The sequence below is a fragment of the Rhododendron vialii genome, chromosome 6a (genome assembly GCF_030253575.1).
Source record: "Rhododendron vialii isolate Sample 1 chromosome 6a, ASM3025357v1".
Classification (NCBI taxonomy): Eukaryota; Viridiplantae; Streptophyta; class Magnoliopsida; order Ericales; family Ericaceae; genus Rhododendron; species Rhododendron vialii.
Genome location: NC_080562.1, coordinates 31,546,902 through 31,566,148, shown reverse-complemented (window position 1 = coordinate 31,566,148; position 19,247 = coordinate 31,546,902). Strand labels below are relative to the sequence as shown.

Below are 19,247 nucleotides of genomic sequence, written 5' to 3'. Positions count from 1 at the left end.
AACAGAGCCTTGTATGTAAATTAAATAGATGCAAGCAGAGTCCTATTAGATACCATATAATATAGATTCCGTAAAACTCAATTTGCAATACCAATCACCAATACCCCTAACCCAACATGAGACCACTTCTTGCCTTAATGAAGCCTTTTCTTTGTTCACAAGGGACAGAAGAAGGAAGGTTTGAGTAAAAATACCTTTTCTTTTCTTCACAAACAATCAAGATGAACGATGTTTTTTCGCGTTCGTTCAGAGAATACTTGCAGGACGGTAAGCGCCAGATTCACGCCGACGACATCGAGGCGGGTACTGGGGGAGAAGGAAACGAGACTACTATTGACCTCGACAAGTTTTTTGAAGATGTGGAGAAGGTGGAGGAGGATATGAAGGAGGTCGATAGGCTATACAAGAAGTTGCAAGATTTTAACGAAGAGAGTAAAAGAGTGCACAAGGCCCAAACCATGAAAGAGGTCCGGGCTCGGATGGATGCGGACGTTGGAGAAGTCCTGAAAATGGTCAGGGTCATCAAAGGAAAGCTCGAGGCGCTTGATCGAGCCAATGTAGCTCACCGAAGCATTCCCGAGTGCGGTCCTCGTTCGTCCGTGGACCGCACCCGGACTTCGGTTGTTTGTGGGTTAGGGAAAAAGCTCAAGGTCATGATGGATGAATTCCAGGCCCTGAGGACTAAGATTTCATCCGAGTACATGGAGACAATTGAGAAAAGGTATTCATAACAGAATTGAAATTTTATATTTATTTAGAAGTACTTCTTTAAAGTTCAGTTTATTTCAAAAATTAGTTCAACGAAATATATGGTTTACAAAAAAAAAAAAAAAACCAGGTTTTAAGAAACCATAAATTAAAAGAGATGTTTGTCATATTTTTAACAAACATTTTGAAAAGGACGAGCGCGAAGTTTCAAAATATTTTTCTGCAAGTCTTATGATAAAATTGTTCTGAAACAACTAAACACAGGGGCGGAGGCAATTGGTGGGTGGGAGTGGCACATGCCATCCCAGGTCCAAAAATAATAGAGAAAAAAATGTTTTCCTTCTCCGTCCAATTCAATAGGAAATTCGTTCTTTTCCAAAAAATTCTTTGGAATTTGGTTTAGAATCACTCTTAGATTATTTTCGGGATACCCATTTTGATAGATCCATCGTTAAACTATTTCTATTCTATATGAGGGATGATTAAACTATGAAAATGTGTTAAAAAGAAAAATTGGTATTACAAATGGGTAATTTAGAACGCTATACTTTTTGAAGTGGTAAGCATGTTTATATTTTTGGGTGTCACCTCTGAATAAATCTTAGCTCCGCCACTGGCTAAATAGGTACTAAGACTCCCTAGCTAGTTTCTGATCAGAGTTACTTTGTAACTCATCTTATATAATATTCTTTTTTCGATCGGCAAAAATTACTATTACTATAATAGTTAGATTAACACTTTGAAATATTAGTCATGACCTCCTTTCTGATGGCATGTGAGTGCACCCCTGATTCATGCCATTAGGGAAAAGGGCTCCTCCTGGCTTCATCTTTACATCATTCTTGACTCTACAAATACTTCATGGGATTTGAACTCACAATTTCCAACAGATATTTTATCATAACGGGAGAGAAGGCCGACGAAGAACTGATTGAGAATCTGATATCAACCGGGAAAAGCGAGACGTTCCTACAAAAAGCGATCCAAGAACCGGTGCAGGGCCTGATTCTGGACACGATATCGGAGTTTAAGGAGAGGCACGACGCGGCGAAGGACATCGAGAAGAACCTGATCGAACTCCACCAGTTATTTTTAGACATGGAGGTATTGGTGGAGGCGCAGGGGCAACAACTGAACGATATCGAGAGTCACCTGGCTCACGCGAGCTCGTACGTGAGGCATGCAACTGATCGAATCCAGGTTGCAAAGGAGGACCAGAAGAGCTCAAGGAAATGCACTTGCATTGCCATTCTTTTAGGCGCTTGTGTCCTTGTACTCATCCTTGTCCCGGTTTTGTCAGCTGTGTTGGTTCACGTATTGTAAAAAAAAATTGAACTTGTTAGTAGAAATTAGGGCTACAAACGAACATAGCATGATGCTCGGTTCGGTAAGAGCTCATTCGAGTTTAATTCGTCTGTTAAATGAATCGAACATGAACCTCAATTATAGGCTCGTCAATAAATGAGCTGAATCTTTTCAAATTTGAGGTAAAAATGTAGATAACCATGTATTTGGGAGTACAATTGTAACTGTTACTTTCTTTGGGGTGTATATGCAACTTATTATCTATCTTTTGTGCCCAGTAAACACGTTCAAGAGACAACCTAATACATTTTCAAGGGGAAAACAACAAGAAGAATATAACGTGATAGCGAAATAGGTTTTCTAGCTAAGACGAACCTGAGTTTGGCTCGATTCTGCTTGTGCGTTTGGGATTGTTTAAGTTTAAGGAGCCTTGACGAGCCGATCGAGCTCGAGCTTCAAAAAATTTTAGATGAGCCAAAATTGAGCTCAATTATCTAAGCTCGAATCAAGTCCAAGCCCCAACTCGAGCCAGACCGTTCATATTTTACCAAATTGAGCCGAGCCTAACAAGGTTTGGAGTGAGGGGAAGTGAAGGCAATCATGCTTGTTTCTTGAGAGATCCGAAATCATAAAAGTGGACATGATAAATTGAAACAGCGAATATACATGATGCACATCACCAAGGGTGGAGTAAGGATTTTGGAGTACTATAGTAGGGTCAAATAATTAGCTTCATATATGCAAGTTACCTTTTTTCTATTTGCTATAAATACAAGATACAACTAAATCATCAAGAGGTTAACTATATGTTACTAAATAGATACTGATAAATGTACATAAGTTGCTTTAGAATTGGTCCCGATGACTTATTCTATGTTCAAAACGATGCATGATACTCTCATTCGCAATGCTATCAACTCTCAAAGAAAAGAGAATGCGGTTAGAGTTTATATATATGCTTTTGAAACAAGATGAGACATTAAAATAGTGGAAATTAGCAAATACTGTCGTTTTGAAAAATCCAAACGAGTGATGTCTGCTGATCATGACCTTACTTGTACCTTATCCCTGCACCTCTGACCTCACAACCATTGATCATATGGATAAAAAATTTGATTCGATCTTTAATTTAATTAAAACAAAGAAAGGAAAACCAAGTCCTAATGAATCTAGTACTAGTCTAATAAGAACCTTTTGACATACAAAGCCTTCTAGTAAAATATGCACACCGTTTAGCTTGAGATCCTTGCTCTCCTTAATTTGCTAAAGGGCACACTTCGATTGGAGAGGAAAAAGAAAATTGAAAGTTAAAATGATTGGATTAATGAAATAAAATTTCCCTGCATGCATTTGAGACTTGCTCTTACATGCATGGATTTGAAATTAGATAACTGTGACGGAAATGGCAAACGTAAATTAAGGGATTAATTAGTTATTTTTTGTATGCTTACATAACGATGGGGACCTCCAAGGTTACATTTTAGTCCCAAAATTCTTTGCCTATATAGAACTTAAATAATGAGGGAAGCTAATTAATCATGCTCTGTCACCTGCATCACGCGTTGTGAAATAAGTATGAACAGACAAACAGTATCATTTAAGGTTAATTGGTCTATATGGAAATCGATTTATTGCCATGTTGGAATAATTAAATTAATGGAAAATAATGTACTATCACTGAAATTTTGTTCTCTCTTTAGAACATATATATATATATATATGGTAAGTATGCAGTGAACAATATTAATTAAGGCTTTATCACATGTACGTGCATACAAATATCAATACCACTTTCTTGTGGATATATAATATATTCATATTCTCTAATTGTCATGTTTTCATGTCCCAAGACGAGTTCGATCGTCAAGGCATCGTCCTCCATCAGGCATCTTCGGGCATTGTCATGTTTTCACGCCTTAATCATATTGTATATTTAACATAAAAAACCTCGAATATGTTTGATATCCATAGGTTTCAATACAACGGGAATGACAAGTCGTTGAAATACAGTTTATTATCGCATAGAAGAAAACAGTTTATATAATTTTTTTACCTAACGTTATATTCTTTATCGAATAACAGGAATTGACTTCATAATCTATGTAGATAATAAAGATAGACATTTACTGTGCAAAATGGATGTTCTCCGTAAGAGCTAACACGATTGATTTACGAAATTTGATAGAAGAAATACTTAGGTATTAGATCGTGGGAAAAATGTTGGCGGGAACGGCGTTAGTATGGTAATGCATATATATGTCAATTCAATTCAATTGAATTTCCAGAGTTTAATTGTTGTTTAGTTGTCACAATATGTTAATACTAGAGGCCGGGGAACACGCGATGCGTGTGCAAGTTGGATTTTGTCTAAATTTGAGAAAATTCGATCAAACAATAAGTGGGAAGCATTTGTGCAAATTTGGACAAAATCCAACTTGCATACGCATCGCGTGTGCCCCAGCCTCTAGTACAAATAAAGCTTGTAACACTTGATGGCTTAAAAAGCCCAAATATTATAATTAAGCAGAAAATAAAACTAAATCCACCAAAGTAGGCCATACCTAGCCCAAGAAATCCAAAACACAACCATAAAAATTTGAAACAGCTTCAACCACCTGCCGCGCTCCCCACCACCGCCGCCCACCAATAGACAGCTACAACCATGGACGCCGCATAGCCACCTCCGGCAACCACCACTCAACCATTGTGGTGAATATTTTTTATGTTTTGATGATTACATAAGACAAATATATGTGCTTCATGAATTTACATTAGCCGCACGTACACAAATTCGTTCCATGCATTGCACCCGGCACCCGCCGTATCGCACGGATTTTTGCTAGTACGAGTATATGCTGGGAGGCACTTTATATGAACATTCGTTCGAGTACCAACGACTTGGGTATCCTCCCATACCTCTTGGAAGGAGAGGGTGGGAATCGCCCTGGACGTGGCCTTGGCGTTAGAAATGGGATTCAGAGTCATTGTCCCAGATTCTTGCTTTCTCGCAATTACGTACTTGCATGGTTTTGAAATCTCCTGTGAGAAGATGGTTCCTTCCTAGAGAGAGAGAGAGAGAGAGAGAGAGAGAGGACTTGATTTCCAGAACATGATTTTGCATAAATAATAATAGTCACCTTACATCTCAATACGTATATGGGGAAAATTCAAGATGCAGCAGCTTAGAGAGAACATGATAAGGGAAGTATGAAACAACTCTAGCAACAGACATCCACGTTCTCTGACAACTCTACATCAGGCAAGACGGTTTAAAGGTTTTCCTTGAGGTAGCTAAAACTCAAGCTCATCTGTCTCTTCCTCACTCTCGTTGTCTTCTTCCACCTCGTCCCTGGATGCCCTGAAATGATCTGTCTCTGCATCTTGAATTTTTTCTGCAACCTCGAATGCCTCGGCTTCTTCAGAATTTTGATCTGCTTTATCCCCATGCTGCGTTTCTGTTTTCTGTTGGACTGCACTGTCATTTTCCCCTGATTGTTGTTGTATTTCATCTGATTTCTGCTTATCGGCATCAGCTGCAGTCCCGTTAGGCTTCTCAAAATTTTCATGTTCCCCTTCCTGCACTTTCTCTATCTGTTGATTAACGTCGTTATTTTCACCTTTTCCGCTCTCATCAGCAAAAACAACAGCTTTTTCAACATCGTTTCCACTATTGTTACCTTCTCCCCCGTCCAATCTAACTCCATCTTCATTTTTCACCTCCATACTTTCACCTTGTCGATGATTGCCATCTGCTTCTGTATTCTCACTTTCCTGACCTGATTCATCTTTTACTTTCAAATCCGCATCCTGATTATTTCCGCGTGTATCTAGTTTCTGCAGTTCAGCATCTCTAAGTTCCTTGTATCTATTACCATGTTTGGCACCCACTCCATCTCCTGCACCGTCCTGTGAGTTGTCCGCCATTTCCAACTTCGTTTCACCTGTAGCATTCATCACAAGTTGCTGACTTGTATCACCTTGTGAACCAACGTTTTCCACCTCCGCTACGTCACCTATTCCATTTGCTTTACCTTCTGTTGTTTCATTATCAATACTTTCGTCTTGAGTTCTTAATTTGTCACCTTGGTTGGCCATTGTCTCGGTTTTGTTAGCATTTGTCTTGTCCTCTTGCATGCCACTGTCTTGTAAATCCTTGACTTTCTCTCCTTGGACTTCATCAGTGCTGTCCCCCGAATATTCACCAGTCATCTCATTTGGATCAGAGATTTTCTGTCCTTGGACCTCATTGGTGTTGTTCTGCGAATATTCTTTAGTCATCTCATTGGTGTCGGAGACTTTCTGTCCTTGGAAGTCATCGGCGCTGTTCTGCGAATGTCCACCAGTTATCTCATTCATATCCGACAATCCTCGTCCTTCTTCTCCTCTTCCCTCTCCACTTCTTGAAGTATCTCCCTGATCTTGATATGTGGCGGATTCATTTAGACTTTCGCCAGCACCTTTAGTTCTCTCATCCCCACTTTCTTGTTTCACCCTGCTCGCTTCATGTTCTTCGCTCCACGCATCTGTTTCACTAAAAGTCACAGCCTGCTTTGACGGGTCATCTGTACTCACTGGCAAGACTTGATTAGGATTTTCAAGACGGTTCTTCAAATCTTGGATCTGTTTTTCCTTCTGCCTCAACGTTTCCGTCAGAGCTACCACTCGGGCATTTTCTTTGTCTGTTTCTACCTCTTTCGCTCGCAGCGTTTTGATCTCACTTTCCTTCTCCTCTAGTGTTGACCCGATGGTTCTTTGTTCATCTTGTAGGGATGAAATGGTGGACTGCATCTCCAAGATCTTGCTGTCAAGCTCCCTATTTTCTGTTTCGAGGGAAAAAAGCTTTTCTCTCATCTCTTCAGTTTTCCTTTCTGCTTCCTTCTTTTCTTCTCTCTCTTTCTGGGACAGCAAGAGTTAAAGCTTATCAGTTATCGCTGTCATATTGAACGTTTTCCATGGATAATCAGTTTCACTCACCATTGAGACTATAAACCACAGGGCTCTCAGTTTTTGAGCAATGTGAAATTTGTCTCTATGGAAAAGCGTAATTGGTTGGGTACCCGAATGCAATTGATCCACATTACATTATTATTAGAAGACATGGCAATGGTTGGGACGGGTAACCCATCGCCAAAACTCATCAGTTATCACTGTCATATCCCTGCCATACTAGTTCTTCCGCACACTCACGCTGTTACATCCGTACAACTTCAGAAAAGATCAGCGAAGGGAATTATAGGCGAAAAGGATAAAAATAGAGACAAGAAGAGAAGGAGAGAAATAAGGGGGAGGAGAGACGGATGAACCTATTGAATTTCCTATATACATATGCCTCATATGCCTTGATCTCTGTTGAAAATGAACGTAGTACTATATATAGTTCATGTTTTTTGGGAACACTTCCCCACCTGAATCTTCTTCCCCAGGTTCAGCCCTAACCTTGTAAAATCTCAATCCTTGGCATTATAGGTCACAAACCCACGAGGAGATGGTTTTTTTGCCATCCCTACAGTTCATGAGAATATGATAGCAGGTATAGCTCCTTTGAACTTGTGGTCGTCTACTTGAGTCACACAATAACTAAAAATCTAAAATGCACTCTTGGATATGAAGGAAGCTGGTTTTTTGAAAACCAATTTCGGAATCAAATGGCGTAGGCATTGGTATGAAATGCACTAATTCGTTTGGAGATCATTGGTGAATGGTGATTTGAAAACATCAACGATCAGGTTTTGCTTGCTTTGAGAGAGAAGAGACGTACACTACGTCTCTCTACCTCTCGGGCACAACCTTTCATATAACCTGTCACCTGGCGTCGGATCAGGGCCGCGGGCTTGACTTTCTAACCTCTGAAAGATGGGGCTCTTTATGCATTTATAAACAAAATGAATAAAAGCTGAAAAGCAAATCAACTTCGAAAACATTACAACTCATTAGCGTTAAATGCATTGGTACAAAATTTACTAGTTCCTTTATCCCTGTTTGGCCTTTTTAGTTCTCTTTTGTTTGGGACTTCTATGTTTTCCCACCGATTTTGAGCCATCTCATTTTAATGATCTGTTTTGGACTAACCTTTATTTTGTAGGCCTATCTAATGGATCAGATACGGAACCCCTATTCGTACGAAGTACTAGGGGCCTAAAGCAAAAATCTTTTTCCCCTTTTGCTCCGGACCGGTAGAGAGACTGTGTCTCGCCTGTGAGATGGTGGCAATTGTTATATCCAAGAGAGGTCGTGGACACTGAACTAACGGTAAGAGACTTTCTACGCAAAAGCTTTCGACTGCGTGTTAATTTGCTTAAAATTTGTATTGCATTTTTGGCACATATGTGACAGGGCACAAGAATGGAGTAACTGATCTACCGGCCTGTACAAGCCTGTAGCTATTGGTACTGGAAATATGACATAAATCTCAGATCTTATAATGATCCGGCAGCTCATGCCAAGGCAATTGGTTATGATCTATTTGAAATCTCTGAATAATAAACTAACTACATGCAAAGGTGAGTTTTGGTCATGAAAGTGCCAACTAAAAACGAGCTCGGTCTATGGAGCTTACACTATTCAACTCATATCCTCTGTTTTCATCATTTCTTAGACTTGAGAGAAATGAACAAAATAGCTCCTTGGGAAAGTCCACATATGAGTTATTTAGTCGGAGTGAAAATTTGGCCGGATGTACGGCAAAGTGGTGCTCCACCACACAAACCAAAGTTGTTAAAAAAAAAAAAATTTGACAAAACGATCTTTGGTGCTAAAATTGATGGCAACTTTAGCTTTGTCAAATATGTTGTATCATCTGGGACCATAGTTCTGGATCGGAAAATGAGATGGAATCGATGGTCTGGATTCGGAATCGTATCACAATGGCACCATATTGGCGATGCTATATTTTGACTTTTTGGCAACGTGGGAAGCCTTAAAATGACTTTGGCCCCAACAGGTGTACTTGCTGTGTATGAATATAGTGTTGTACTTGTACAGAAACTAAGACAAGAATCATGATTGTTGTGTGCGTGCGTGCGTGAGAGAGAGAGAGAGAGAGAGAGGGAGAGGGAGGGACCTTCAAGAGGAGTTGAAGAGAAAAGAGCTCACTGTCTTTCTCTTTGACAAGGAGGTTCAAAATACGCCTCTCCCTGAGCTTGTGAATGGCCATCACTCCCAATATTGCTAACCCAAATGCCAAAATCAGCATCAACCCGTATTGCCTCCCTCTGCCGCTGTTTGCTTTCATTAATCCCGCCATCCTCTCTCTCTCTCCACCGCCAATGGGCAAATTCAAATGGTTAACCCGATGGACCTATGTGCGGCAGATATATCACAGCTTCCTTGTTTCTTCTCATCCAAAACAGCCCTTCAAACTGCTATTGATTCACTCTCTCTCTCTTTCTCTCTCTCTGCTATTGATTCACTCTCTCTCTCTCTCTCTGTCTCTGTCTCTGTATGCGTATGAATGAATATGCACATGTTCGTAGGAGTACTTGGAGCAACCAACGGCGGGTTTAACGAGGGTGAAGATCCATGGGAATTGCGCAGAGTGCGACTTCTTGCATTTTTATAACAATAATTTCATGTTCTTACATCGATTTTGAGAGTTTGCCTTGACTTGTCTTCTATTAAAGTATACTGTATGATTTTTGGAAACACGAAAAACTTTAAAAAAGAGATGCAAGCGGCACTTGCCACCGGTATGCAGTATGCACCTAAGAAATCGCAAATCACCACATTATTGCCCCCACATAAGACGCCATGCGGGCATCACCTCGGGGTCTCAGATAAAGAATCCGACCCGTCCAAAGGAAAATGATTTTGACATCTCATTTTTTTACGATGGCATTTTAAAATTTGTCTAGTGTGCCTTATTATATATAATTTTTACATATAAAGACAAATTTTGGATTGCCATCATAAAAAAAAGAGAAACTTATTCACGGGGGAGCTGCGCAATCTCGGCAGTCAATTTCAGCAATCAATGGTTGAGATAAACTTTTTAATTCTTACCGATCAAAATTTATTTTCAATCCGGACCATCCAAAACACTTTTGAATGCGCGTGATTGAGCGCTACAAACACTTTTTTACAGCACACCCGTAAAATAAGTTTTTCTCGCACAAAATCATTTGACCTATTTTTTCTTAAACATTTTTTGAATGGTTTCAGTAAAAAAACCAACCCTGTATGTGTATACCTTACGCTCAAATAAGAGTGTGTATAGTAGCATTCTGCCAATTTTTAATAAATTGTTTTTCAGGATTTAATTTAATAATTTAAGCATATTTTGTATTTACTATAATATGCCTCTGTTCCCAAATACTACTAAGGGGGTGTTTCTACTAATAAAAAATACTAAAAATTTAACTCATTTTACCATATCATTTTAACTAACAAAAAAGTTTCAGCATTTTACCATCATATTTCCACTAATAAAAAAAGTTGTTAACAAAAATTCTTTTTGCTACTGTAACTTTACTCACAAACTCATCAACAACTTATTCACTATTGGAAATAACTTGACATTTTTCAACAACTTATTCACTATTAAAAATACCTAACAACTTTTCAACCACAAATAAAAATTTATAAAATTTTTACTACCAAAAACACCCTTTAACAGTGATGCAAAATTAACAAAGAAAAGTGGAAAGATACTGACAAAAACACACTCTTCTAGGTCGCGCAGAAGTCCATATTTCTAGCATTAAAAGGTTCTAAAAGTCAACTTTCTAGGGATCCTGTTCAAAAAATAAAAACATTTTTAGGGATCAACTCCTCTTTAAACGTGATTCTTTCATGAGATAATCAGATGAACTTTCGCCGTGAATAGGTTTTTTATAGCAACAATCAATTGTGACTGTCCAAAAGTATTTTGAACGATCCAAATTTCAATGAAATTTTTTTGGAGAAAAATCATTTTTGAACAGCTGCGATTACCGCCGTAAACAACTATTCACGATGGAGCTAAGAAAAAGATTTTTTCTTCTTACATACAGCTTCATATTAATTTTATGGGTCATTCTAGATCTACAAATGTGATATAATTCGTTAACCTTTCATAACAGGGATAATCCGTTAACCTTTCATAACAGCAAAGGAGAAACATATTTGCAAAAGATTTTATATCAAAAGATGGGCGAATATTTGGCATTTGCTATTCATTTCACATTACAAAAGCACAATTATTTCCATATCTAGTGGTGTTTGATTAAACTAATTTTTTTTCGAAGACATGTTCTATGCGTGTTCTACTATATAAAGAGTTCATGCCATGATTGTGGGTTCAGAATGAATCCACAAAAGAAAGATATGAACGGGTACAGAAAGATGTGGTTTGGAATTGCGTGTTTTAGGGCTTAACTAAGGAAGTTTTGGTTAAGGATGCCTGTCATGTTGTGTGTGTGACTCTGTGTGTGTGTGTGAGAGAGAGAGAGAGAGAGAGAGAGATATATATATATATATATATATATATATATTACTTGTCAATCTTGCCTTTGCCCTCCGGAAACTACATTTAGCCATGAGGCCCATGTTGATTTTGGGCTTAAGCAGAATCGACCATGCAAAAGAAGAAGGAAAAGGAAGCTCTTTGAGGAAGAAAGCAATCAGTCATGGATGATTTTGGACATATATATCAATATCGATCTTACTGAAATTTTATTTTTTGGTAACTTACATTTTACGAACTTGTTATATGCAGTACTTTCTTGGGTAATTAAAACACAAAAGCGCGTATTTCTTGTCTACCAAAATGATTCACAAATATCCGTAGGCCGATGTAAATTATTTGAATTTAACCTACATTAAACCGTAAGTTAAAATACAAATTATACCCAAAAGATGAAGTTATACCTCATAATAGTAGTTTTTTAAAAAATGGGCGAGGGCCTCCCCCGAATAAATCCACCCTTGGGGGTAGGGCTGCAAACGATCCGAGCCGCTCCCGAGCGGCTCGGAGCTCGGCTCGACAACGGCTCGACTCGGCTCGGTTCGAGACACAAACGAACGAGCTCGAGCTCGAGTCCTGGGCTCGTTTCGTAAACGAGCCGAGCTCGAGCTAGTCGAAACTTGGCTCGAATTGGCTCGCGAGCTCAATATATATATATATTTTTTACATATTTATATTTATTTATATATATATATATATATATATATATTTATATATATTTGTTTCATAAACGAGCCGAGCTCGAGCTCGAGTTCTGCAGCTCGTCACGAGCTCAAGCCGAGCTCGAGCCAAGGTAAATTAAGGCGAGCCGAGCCCGAACATGTTGAAACTCGGCTCGGCTCGGCTCGTTTGCAGCCCTAGTTGGGGGATTCACAAGGCTTTTACTTGGGCTTGAAGGTCTGTGGGACTGTGGGGCAATGGAACTTTCAAAGGGTGTGAGGTAGGAGTGGCATTAAAAGAGCAGTTAAGTTGGCCAAGTAGTGTATGGGCCGGGCCCATTCTAGGTAGTTTTATCAGATGACTTTAGGCAACTGGAATTCATGTATGGGCTGAGGGCAGAGATTGGTCGGATAATCCTTCAAAATGTTGGCGTGCGCTGTCAGTTTTCGTACTACGCTCGCGTACTCAACTCTCGCTATTGCAGATTTTAGTAGCTTGATGTGTTTCAAAGGCGCTTTCACGCTGGCACTCCTGATTACGCACGTGCACGCCAATTATGTGACTTTAGGACACAACACCTTTAGGAGAAAATTAGGTACTACTGGCCCGGTAAAAGTATGATATTCAGATACTGTTTATTTTTTCGTTTGCGTACTATTATAGCCCATTTCTTCCCCACGGGTTTTTAATGAATGGATTTTGAGACGCTTTGAAGTAAGTAACCTAAATAAAAAGACCTCCAAAAGATTAAGAAAGAGAAAAGAATTTCAATATGCATTGATGCCAAATAAGTTAGAATTTTGACACAAATCTTATGGATGTCAATGTACAAATCTCAAATATCGAGATATTTGTTGCACGTTATCCGCCGCCTCTTGGGTGGTATTTAGTATTTTCCAATAAGGGGAAATACTTGTCCACATATAATAATACAATCCCCCACTTGGGGGAAATTTTTGTCCAAGTTGCAAATACCCTTTGTAGCTGCACCAACAACTTGTTTCCCTCCAATTCTACAAGAGGTTAAAGTATATTGAGTAGTATTGAACCAATGCTCCACACTAATCAGAACACATCACATATCATTTTTGTTCTCTAATTTATCAACACAAAAGTGATGAATCCCGTAGTTTTGACCATAATACACGTGGAGTGCTATATGACCTTATCCAACAGCATAGAATAATGAGGAGGTTTGGTAGGTCCATGAAAACTTATTCATGAAAGCGTGTATGAAATGGGAATGGACAGTTCAGATTCACAGCAGTGTATTATACGAGATTGGTGGAACCTGGCCGTGATAGGGGACAAAGATATGAGGTCTCTTGCTTGAATTTGGCAGCGGCCACAACTTGCGCCATATTTGGCACAAATTTTGACTAGCCCATTTGGCCGTGGATTGTAGTACACAAAAAAGTTGATCAATCGTCACTTTTTTTGCATTCGAAAGGTAGTTTGCCATTGTATGATGCCCTGCGGCCCTTGTAGCGCACACTACAAGTTTCTGAATCCGAAGTTATAATAGCAAGAGTGTTTTAGGAAATGGCCGGTGAGCCCGCACCACCTCATAATAGTTTTTTTTTAAAATAGGTGAGGCCGCCCCTGAACAAATCCACCCTTGGGGGATTCACAAGGCTTTTTACATGGGCTTGAAGACAAAATTTGAATATGCACAGGTTTAACATACAATGGAATACACACACATTTCCCACACAAAAGATTTTATAAAACCACCAATAAATAGGCCAGATAAGGTTATACCTACCAATGTTTTTCTAACCCTTCTTTTTGGTTGATCATTCGTTGCCGGTCCTTGTCAATTTACGCTTGAAACAGCAGCGTCCCTTTCTTGGTACATCAATTCTTGGCTGTTGTCCGTTGGATTATATTCATTCGAATCCCAAACCTCACCAATCATTATTAAAAGTTAAAACCTTATCAAAAAGTAGGTAAGAATGCCTACAAGAATTGTCTATTCGAAAGTTTTACAGAAAACCAAAGAGAACTGATCCACAACTTAAGGGTCCTTAAAGTGCTATAATGAAAATACACAGGGCCCTACACTTCAAGGATCCCCCTTTTTATCAATTCTTACTAGATGATTGGGGGAGGCAATTATAGTAACAACTACCACACCTGAATCTGCGGGCTATTTATTTAGGGGCGTTTTCGGTAATGAATAAATTTTGAGAAAGAATTTGTTGCGATCAAGTTGTTAGCTGTTTCTAGTAGCGAATAAGTTTTAGATAAGTATGTGAGTGAAAAAAGTTGTTGACTAGTTAGTGTGAACAAGAAGATAAAATGCCAAAATTTGTTGATTAGTGTGAACAAGATGGAAAAATAGTCTGCGTTTTTTCAAAAAACTTGGTGGAAATGGGGCCTTAGTACTGCCACTTATTATGGTTTGTACAGCCTAATGAACCGACTAATTCGATGATCAGGTGACTGACGTTGCGCCAAACCGATGGTTAATCAATTACTGAGATGGCTAATCATTAGCTCAGGTAGTCATTTGTCCAAGGCTTCACAAAAAATTCAAGAAGTTATTTCTTCCTAGTTCAAGGACCTAACAAAATATGTCTCTTTTGTATGCTTGCCTTTAAGACCTCAAAAAAACACTTTGAACATCTTCAGAGATCTTCCAAAAGGACCAAAACAATCCACCTAGGAGAAGGCAAATGGATTTACTGATACAAAGTGGAGCTTCTGGTTGCTTCATGTCTATGTAAGGTGGTTTTAACGGGCAGTATCGGGAAATGTAACGGTATCGGTGATACGGCCATAATATCGGTCGATAGGGGATCGTATGACCGATATTATGGCCGTATCGGCCGGTACGTAAGCAAATAACGGTATCGGAGGTCCGAAATTCCGTCACATAACGGCCGATGCTGATACGTAACGGCCTTTTTTATCACCCAACACAAGGAAAATCGCAAAGATGCTAAAAGAAACAACACTTTGATGGCTTAAATTTGCTTGTTAGTTGGTGAGACATCTGGATAACTGAGACACGTGAAGATTGTGGTTGATTGTGGGGTCTCACTTGGCTTAATTTGTATATTTGTACTGTGTGTTGCTATCAAGGGTGACTCAGCAGTTGCATACATTTATGACAAAACAAGTGTCCTGTGTATCATCTTTCCATCTCTCATCTATCTGGTTTCCATTGAAACAAAAGTCAGGCAGCAAAGCTGATCAAACAAAGCAAAGCAAATTAAGGAGATCATGGATTTCACCCCTATTTCCAAGGTATGGCCTGAACATGCTTTTTCATTTTTAAATATTGGTTTCTCCTTGAGAAGATAAACAGATGGGAGGTCCAGGGATGGGATGGGATTTGTGTGTGATCAAGATTCTTTGGACTTGGGTGTGGATCAACTAAATTGGGTTTTTCCCCTGGTTTTGATAAGCTATTAATGGATACTATTATCAGCAAACAGCAACCCTAGAAATCTTTGGCATTTTAAGTACCGACTTTGCAAAAATGCAGTGGCTTATCTGATAAGGAGTAGTATTTAGGAATCTTGTTTTCTTTCTTTTGGTCTCCTTATTTTGATGCTGTTTTCCTTTTTGTGTTTTATCACTCTTTGTATTCTTTGTACGGGAATTGATTTTCACACTCCCTTCCCTTTTTTACAATTCACACACCCTTTTTTGTCGTTATCTACTTGAATTTACTATCTTGCCCTTTATTCTATATTCTTTTTCACACGTTCATGGACAATATTGTAAATTTATGTGGATAAAAACAAAAAAGGGGTGTGGATGGTTAAAAGAGACTGAGGGATTCTGCAGTGTAGCCCTCACTGCAAGGCTATAGGGCGGCGATCTGGCCATTCATTTCGGCGATAGATGGCTCGGATCAATAGGAGTTCGGATTAAATCCAAGCCGTCGGCGTCAAAACGGCCGGCCGGATCGGCTGCCTTACAGTGCGGGCTGTACTGCAAGATTTCCCATCCCGGTTAAAGGGAGATGTGAAAATCATTTTCCTTCTTGTAATTGATGACTTAGCTTATTTTGATGCTCTTTTCCATTTTATTTTTATCACTCTTTGTGTTCTTGTAATCGATGTTTTCCACATTATTCATGTATAGTGAAGAAGGAGAAGTATAGAAAAAGAAAAGAGAGTTTTGAAGCAACTGAATAGAATATGTCAGCCAGATAGGAAAATTCACTTTAACCCTGAATTTAGACTTAAAGTCAGATAACCCTCTCAACTTTCAGATCCTACACTTGAGCATCTCCTATGCAATTCTCAACTTTGGAGACATAAAAAAGGTGAGCACCCGCGTCAAACTAGTAAAACATATGTAAAAACCATACACGGGTCTCGTCTTGTAAGATTGATCTCGTTCAAAATTACTTTCTCAACCTCAGCAAACAAAGGTTTCATGCTACCCCCACTATTGTTGAACCCTACAGTTCTCCTAATCGATGCGCATTAGTCTTTTATTCCGAAGGTGTGGTAATAAACTCAACCACCTGCATTGTACTTTGCGGTTACTTGGGAGTTGGGGATAATTTTCATGAGCGGTTAAGATTACAAATTTGCTGAACAACAAATGTTATTGAAAAGGAAATAAGGAACTTCATCTGCTAATGCAAGAAATGATACATTTTTGGGGTCAAATAATGAGGAAGATGACTATTCCTCTCCAGTCAAACCCCACTTAACAGACACAGAATCATAACATGTACTCCCTCCGTCCCTATTTTATAGTCCAGTATTCCATTTTGGGTTGTCCCTTAATAAATGTCCATTTTGTAAAGTTAGTGGGTAAAAGTTGGTGAATTTTCCATTTTGCCCCTAAAAGTAGATTCCATTTTAAAAAGTTAGTGAGTAAAAGTGTAATGATGATGGGTAAGTAGGAAAAATGGAGAAAAAAGTTGATGTGAAAGGTATAATGATGATGTCTTTTTAATAAGTTGGAGTTACGAAGCAGGACACTTAAAAAGGGACGGAGGGAGTACTAATTATTTAGCCTCAAGAAAGCATGTATAGCTGGTTTATCTGAACCAATATTGTCTGTAATTTGTAACTCTCTATATTATTTTTTCAATATTTTTTACTTACTATCATAATGCTCTGCACTCATCGCACAAGAGTGTCGCATGCCTACAGGGTTATGGGAGATGTTGGCTAACTTTTTGTGGAGAAGCTGATATGTACATTAGAGTAAAAGAAATAGAGTCCCTGGATTAAATTAATCAGACCTGATAGCCAATTTTGGACACAATGTAGAAGTATTTATTTATGTTTTATGAGTATTCATCTGGACACTATGTCAGCATATTTTCGTTCCTCTGCTTTTGTCAAGCATGAGGGACCATTGAATTAGATGATTTACTTTCTCTTCCTTCTCTGCATTGCACAAGGACAAGAAGAAAACCACGCAGCAATCAATGCTGCTTTGCTGCAAGCTCTACATCTCTGAATCGCGAAACAAAGCAGCTATCGACTCAATCGAACAGGCAGCCAAGCTTGATCCAGAAACGGTCATTGTTAACAAGTTTGATGACCGCGCTTACAACAGAGCCAGGTATACACTTGTATCATATGTCGCTCATGATAGCACAGGGTGCCCCGTTTTCAGCCCCTTGCAGCAAACGGTTCTAGCTGTGGTCGAGGCTGCCTATGGAGCCATCAACCTTGAATCGCACTTGGGGGCACACCCACGGCTCGGAGTGGTGGATGACATTGTCTTCCATCCACTGGCTCAAGCATCATTGGATGAAGCTGCTTGGATTGCTAAAGCAGTGGCAGCAGAAATTGGCAATAGATTCCAAGGTTGGTTCCCACCCCAACCCACTGCTTCTCCTTTTGGATTTCATAGTGCTAGGTGATACCATGTTGGATGGCTGTCTAATTATGGTAAATAACACTTTGCACATGCTAATTATTATGCAATGATTATTTTGGTCATTGAAAGTTTCATATCACCGGACTTGGTTTTATGGTCCCATTAATAGCAGTCGGTCATTTCTTTGCCAGAAAATGCAATGTGCAGCGCAAAATTTTCTCAGCATTTCTGCTTTCAGTATTGCACTTTTTCCATTTTTGGCCCTTTTAGGCCGCGTGAGACTGAAATTTTCTTAAATTTTCACCTAGATGTTGCACTTATTCCACGTTTGGCTCTTCTAGTGTTGCACTTCTCCTGTTTTAGTCAGTTGGGTCAATGTTGGCTATATCTATTACAATACTGAAAGCGGTTATCAAACAGATAAATGTGGTCAAAGATCTAATATTTTAAGTATCAAAATGAGAAATGTGAAATTTACGTGCTAGAATAAAGGTTGGGTAATTTATTTAGGGTTACGATGTGTAGTTTACCGTTTACTCATTCACTGATTTTCTTCTTTGATCACGGCAGTTCCAGTGTATCTATATGCTGCAGCACACCCAACCGGGAAGGCTTTGGATACAATCAGACGCGAACTGGGCTATTACCGGCCCAACTTCATGGGCAACCAATGGGCCGGATGGGCCCAACCGGAACTTCTCCCTGAGAAACCCGATGAAGGGCCAACCCTGGTTTCTCGATCTAGAGGCATTGTGATGATTGGGGCCCGCCCATGGGTTGCCACATACAACGTACCCATCTTGTCCACAGATGTGTCGGCTGCAAGACGGATTGCGCAGATGGTGAGTGCTCGAGGGGGCGGGCTCCCAACAGTGCAAACACTTGGCCTGGTTCACGGCGAGGACTCGACTGAGATAGCTTGCATGCTCTTGGAGCCCAACCAAATCGGAGCTGATCGGGTCCAGAACCGAGTTGAAATGCTGGCGGCCCAAGAAGGGCTGGATGTAGAGAAGGGTTACTTCACTGACTTCTCACCTGAGATGATCACTGAAAGATACATGAAATTGATCTCCACTGACCCTAACTAATTGGAGAATTGCTGTAACATTCAACGATGTCGTTGAATGAAATGAAATCACATTAACAAAAGCCCAAATTGTAAGATTTTCAGACTATAAATAAATTGCGGTATTTCTATTGTCAGCCAAGTGCGTTGACAATAAGACAATAAGCACACAGGAAAATAAGGAAAACACATATTTCTATATATTTTTTTACACTTTTTAATACAAATTCACACTTGTTATTGTCAGTCCAGTGGGTTGATTTT

General features: G+C 39.4%; 3 protein-coding genes across 3 annotated transcripts; 2 read left to right on the top strand and 1 right to left on the bottom strand.

Annotated features, from left to right (window-relative positions):
• The first annotated feature begins 122 nt into the window (after positions 1-122).
• On the top strand, positions 123-2,185 carry LOC131329798 (syntaxin-125-like). The gene is made up of 2 exons (XM_058363168.1): positions 123-721; positions 1,599-2,185. Exons 1-2 carry the CDS (start codon positions 222-224, stop codon positions 2,029-2,031), a joined length of 933 nt encoding a protein of 310 aa, XP_058219151.1. The 5' UTR covers positions 123-221; the 3' UTR covers positions 2,032-2,185.
• Positions 2,186-5,112: 2,927 nt separating this feature from the next.
• Positions 5,113-9,631, bottom strand: LOC131330243 (uncharacterized). The gene is made up of 2 exons (XM_058363752.1): positions 9,074-9,631; positions 5,113-6,909 (listed from the first exon to the last, which is right to left on the bottom strand). The coding sequence occupies exons 1-2, from the start codon at positions 9,254-9,256 to the stop codon at positions 5,305-5,307; spliced, it is 1,788 nt and encodes a 595-aa protein (XP_058219735.1). The 5' UTR covers positions 9,257-9,631; the 3' UTR covers positions 5,113-5,304.
• A 5,565-nt stretch (positions 9,632-15,196) lies between these two features.
• Positions 15,197-19,229, top strand: LOC131328853 (uncharacterized). The gene is made up of 3 exons (XM_058361812.1): positions 15,197-15,364; positions 17,493-17,904; positions 18,488-19,229. The coding sequence occupies exons 1-3, from the start codon at positions 15,341-15,343 to the stop codon at positions 19,003-19,005; spliced, it is 954 nt and encodes a 317-aa protein (XP_058217795.1). The 5' UTR covers positions 15,197-15,340; the 3' UTR covers positions 19,006-19,229.
• The last annotated feature ends 18 nt before the right edge of the window (positions 19,230-19,247 follow it).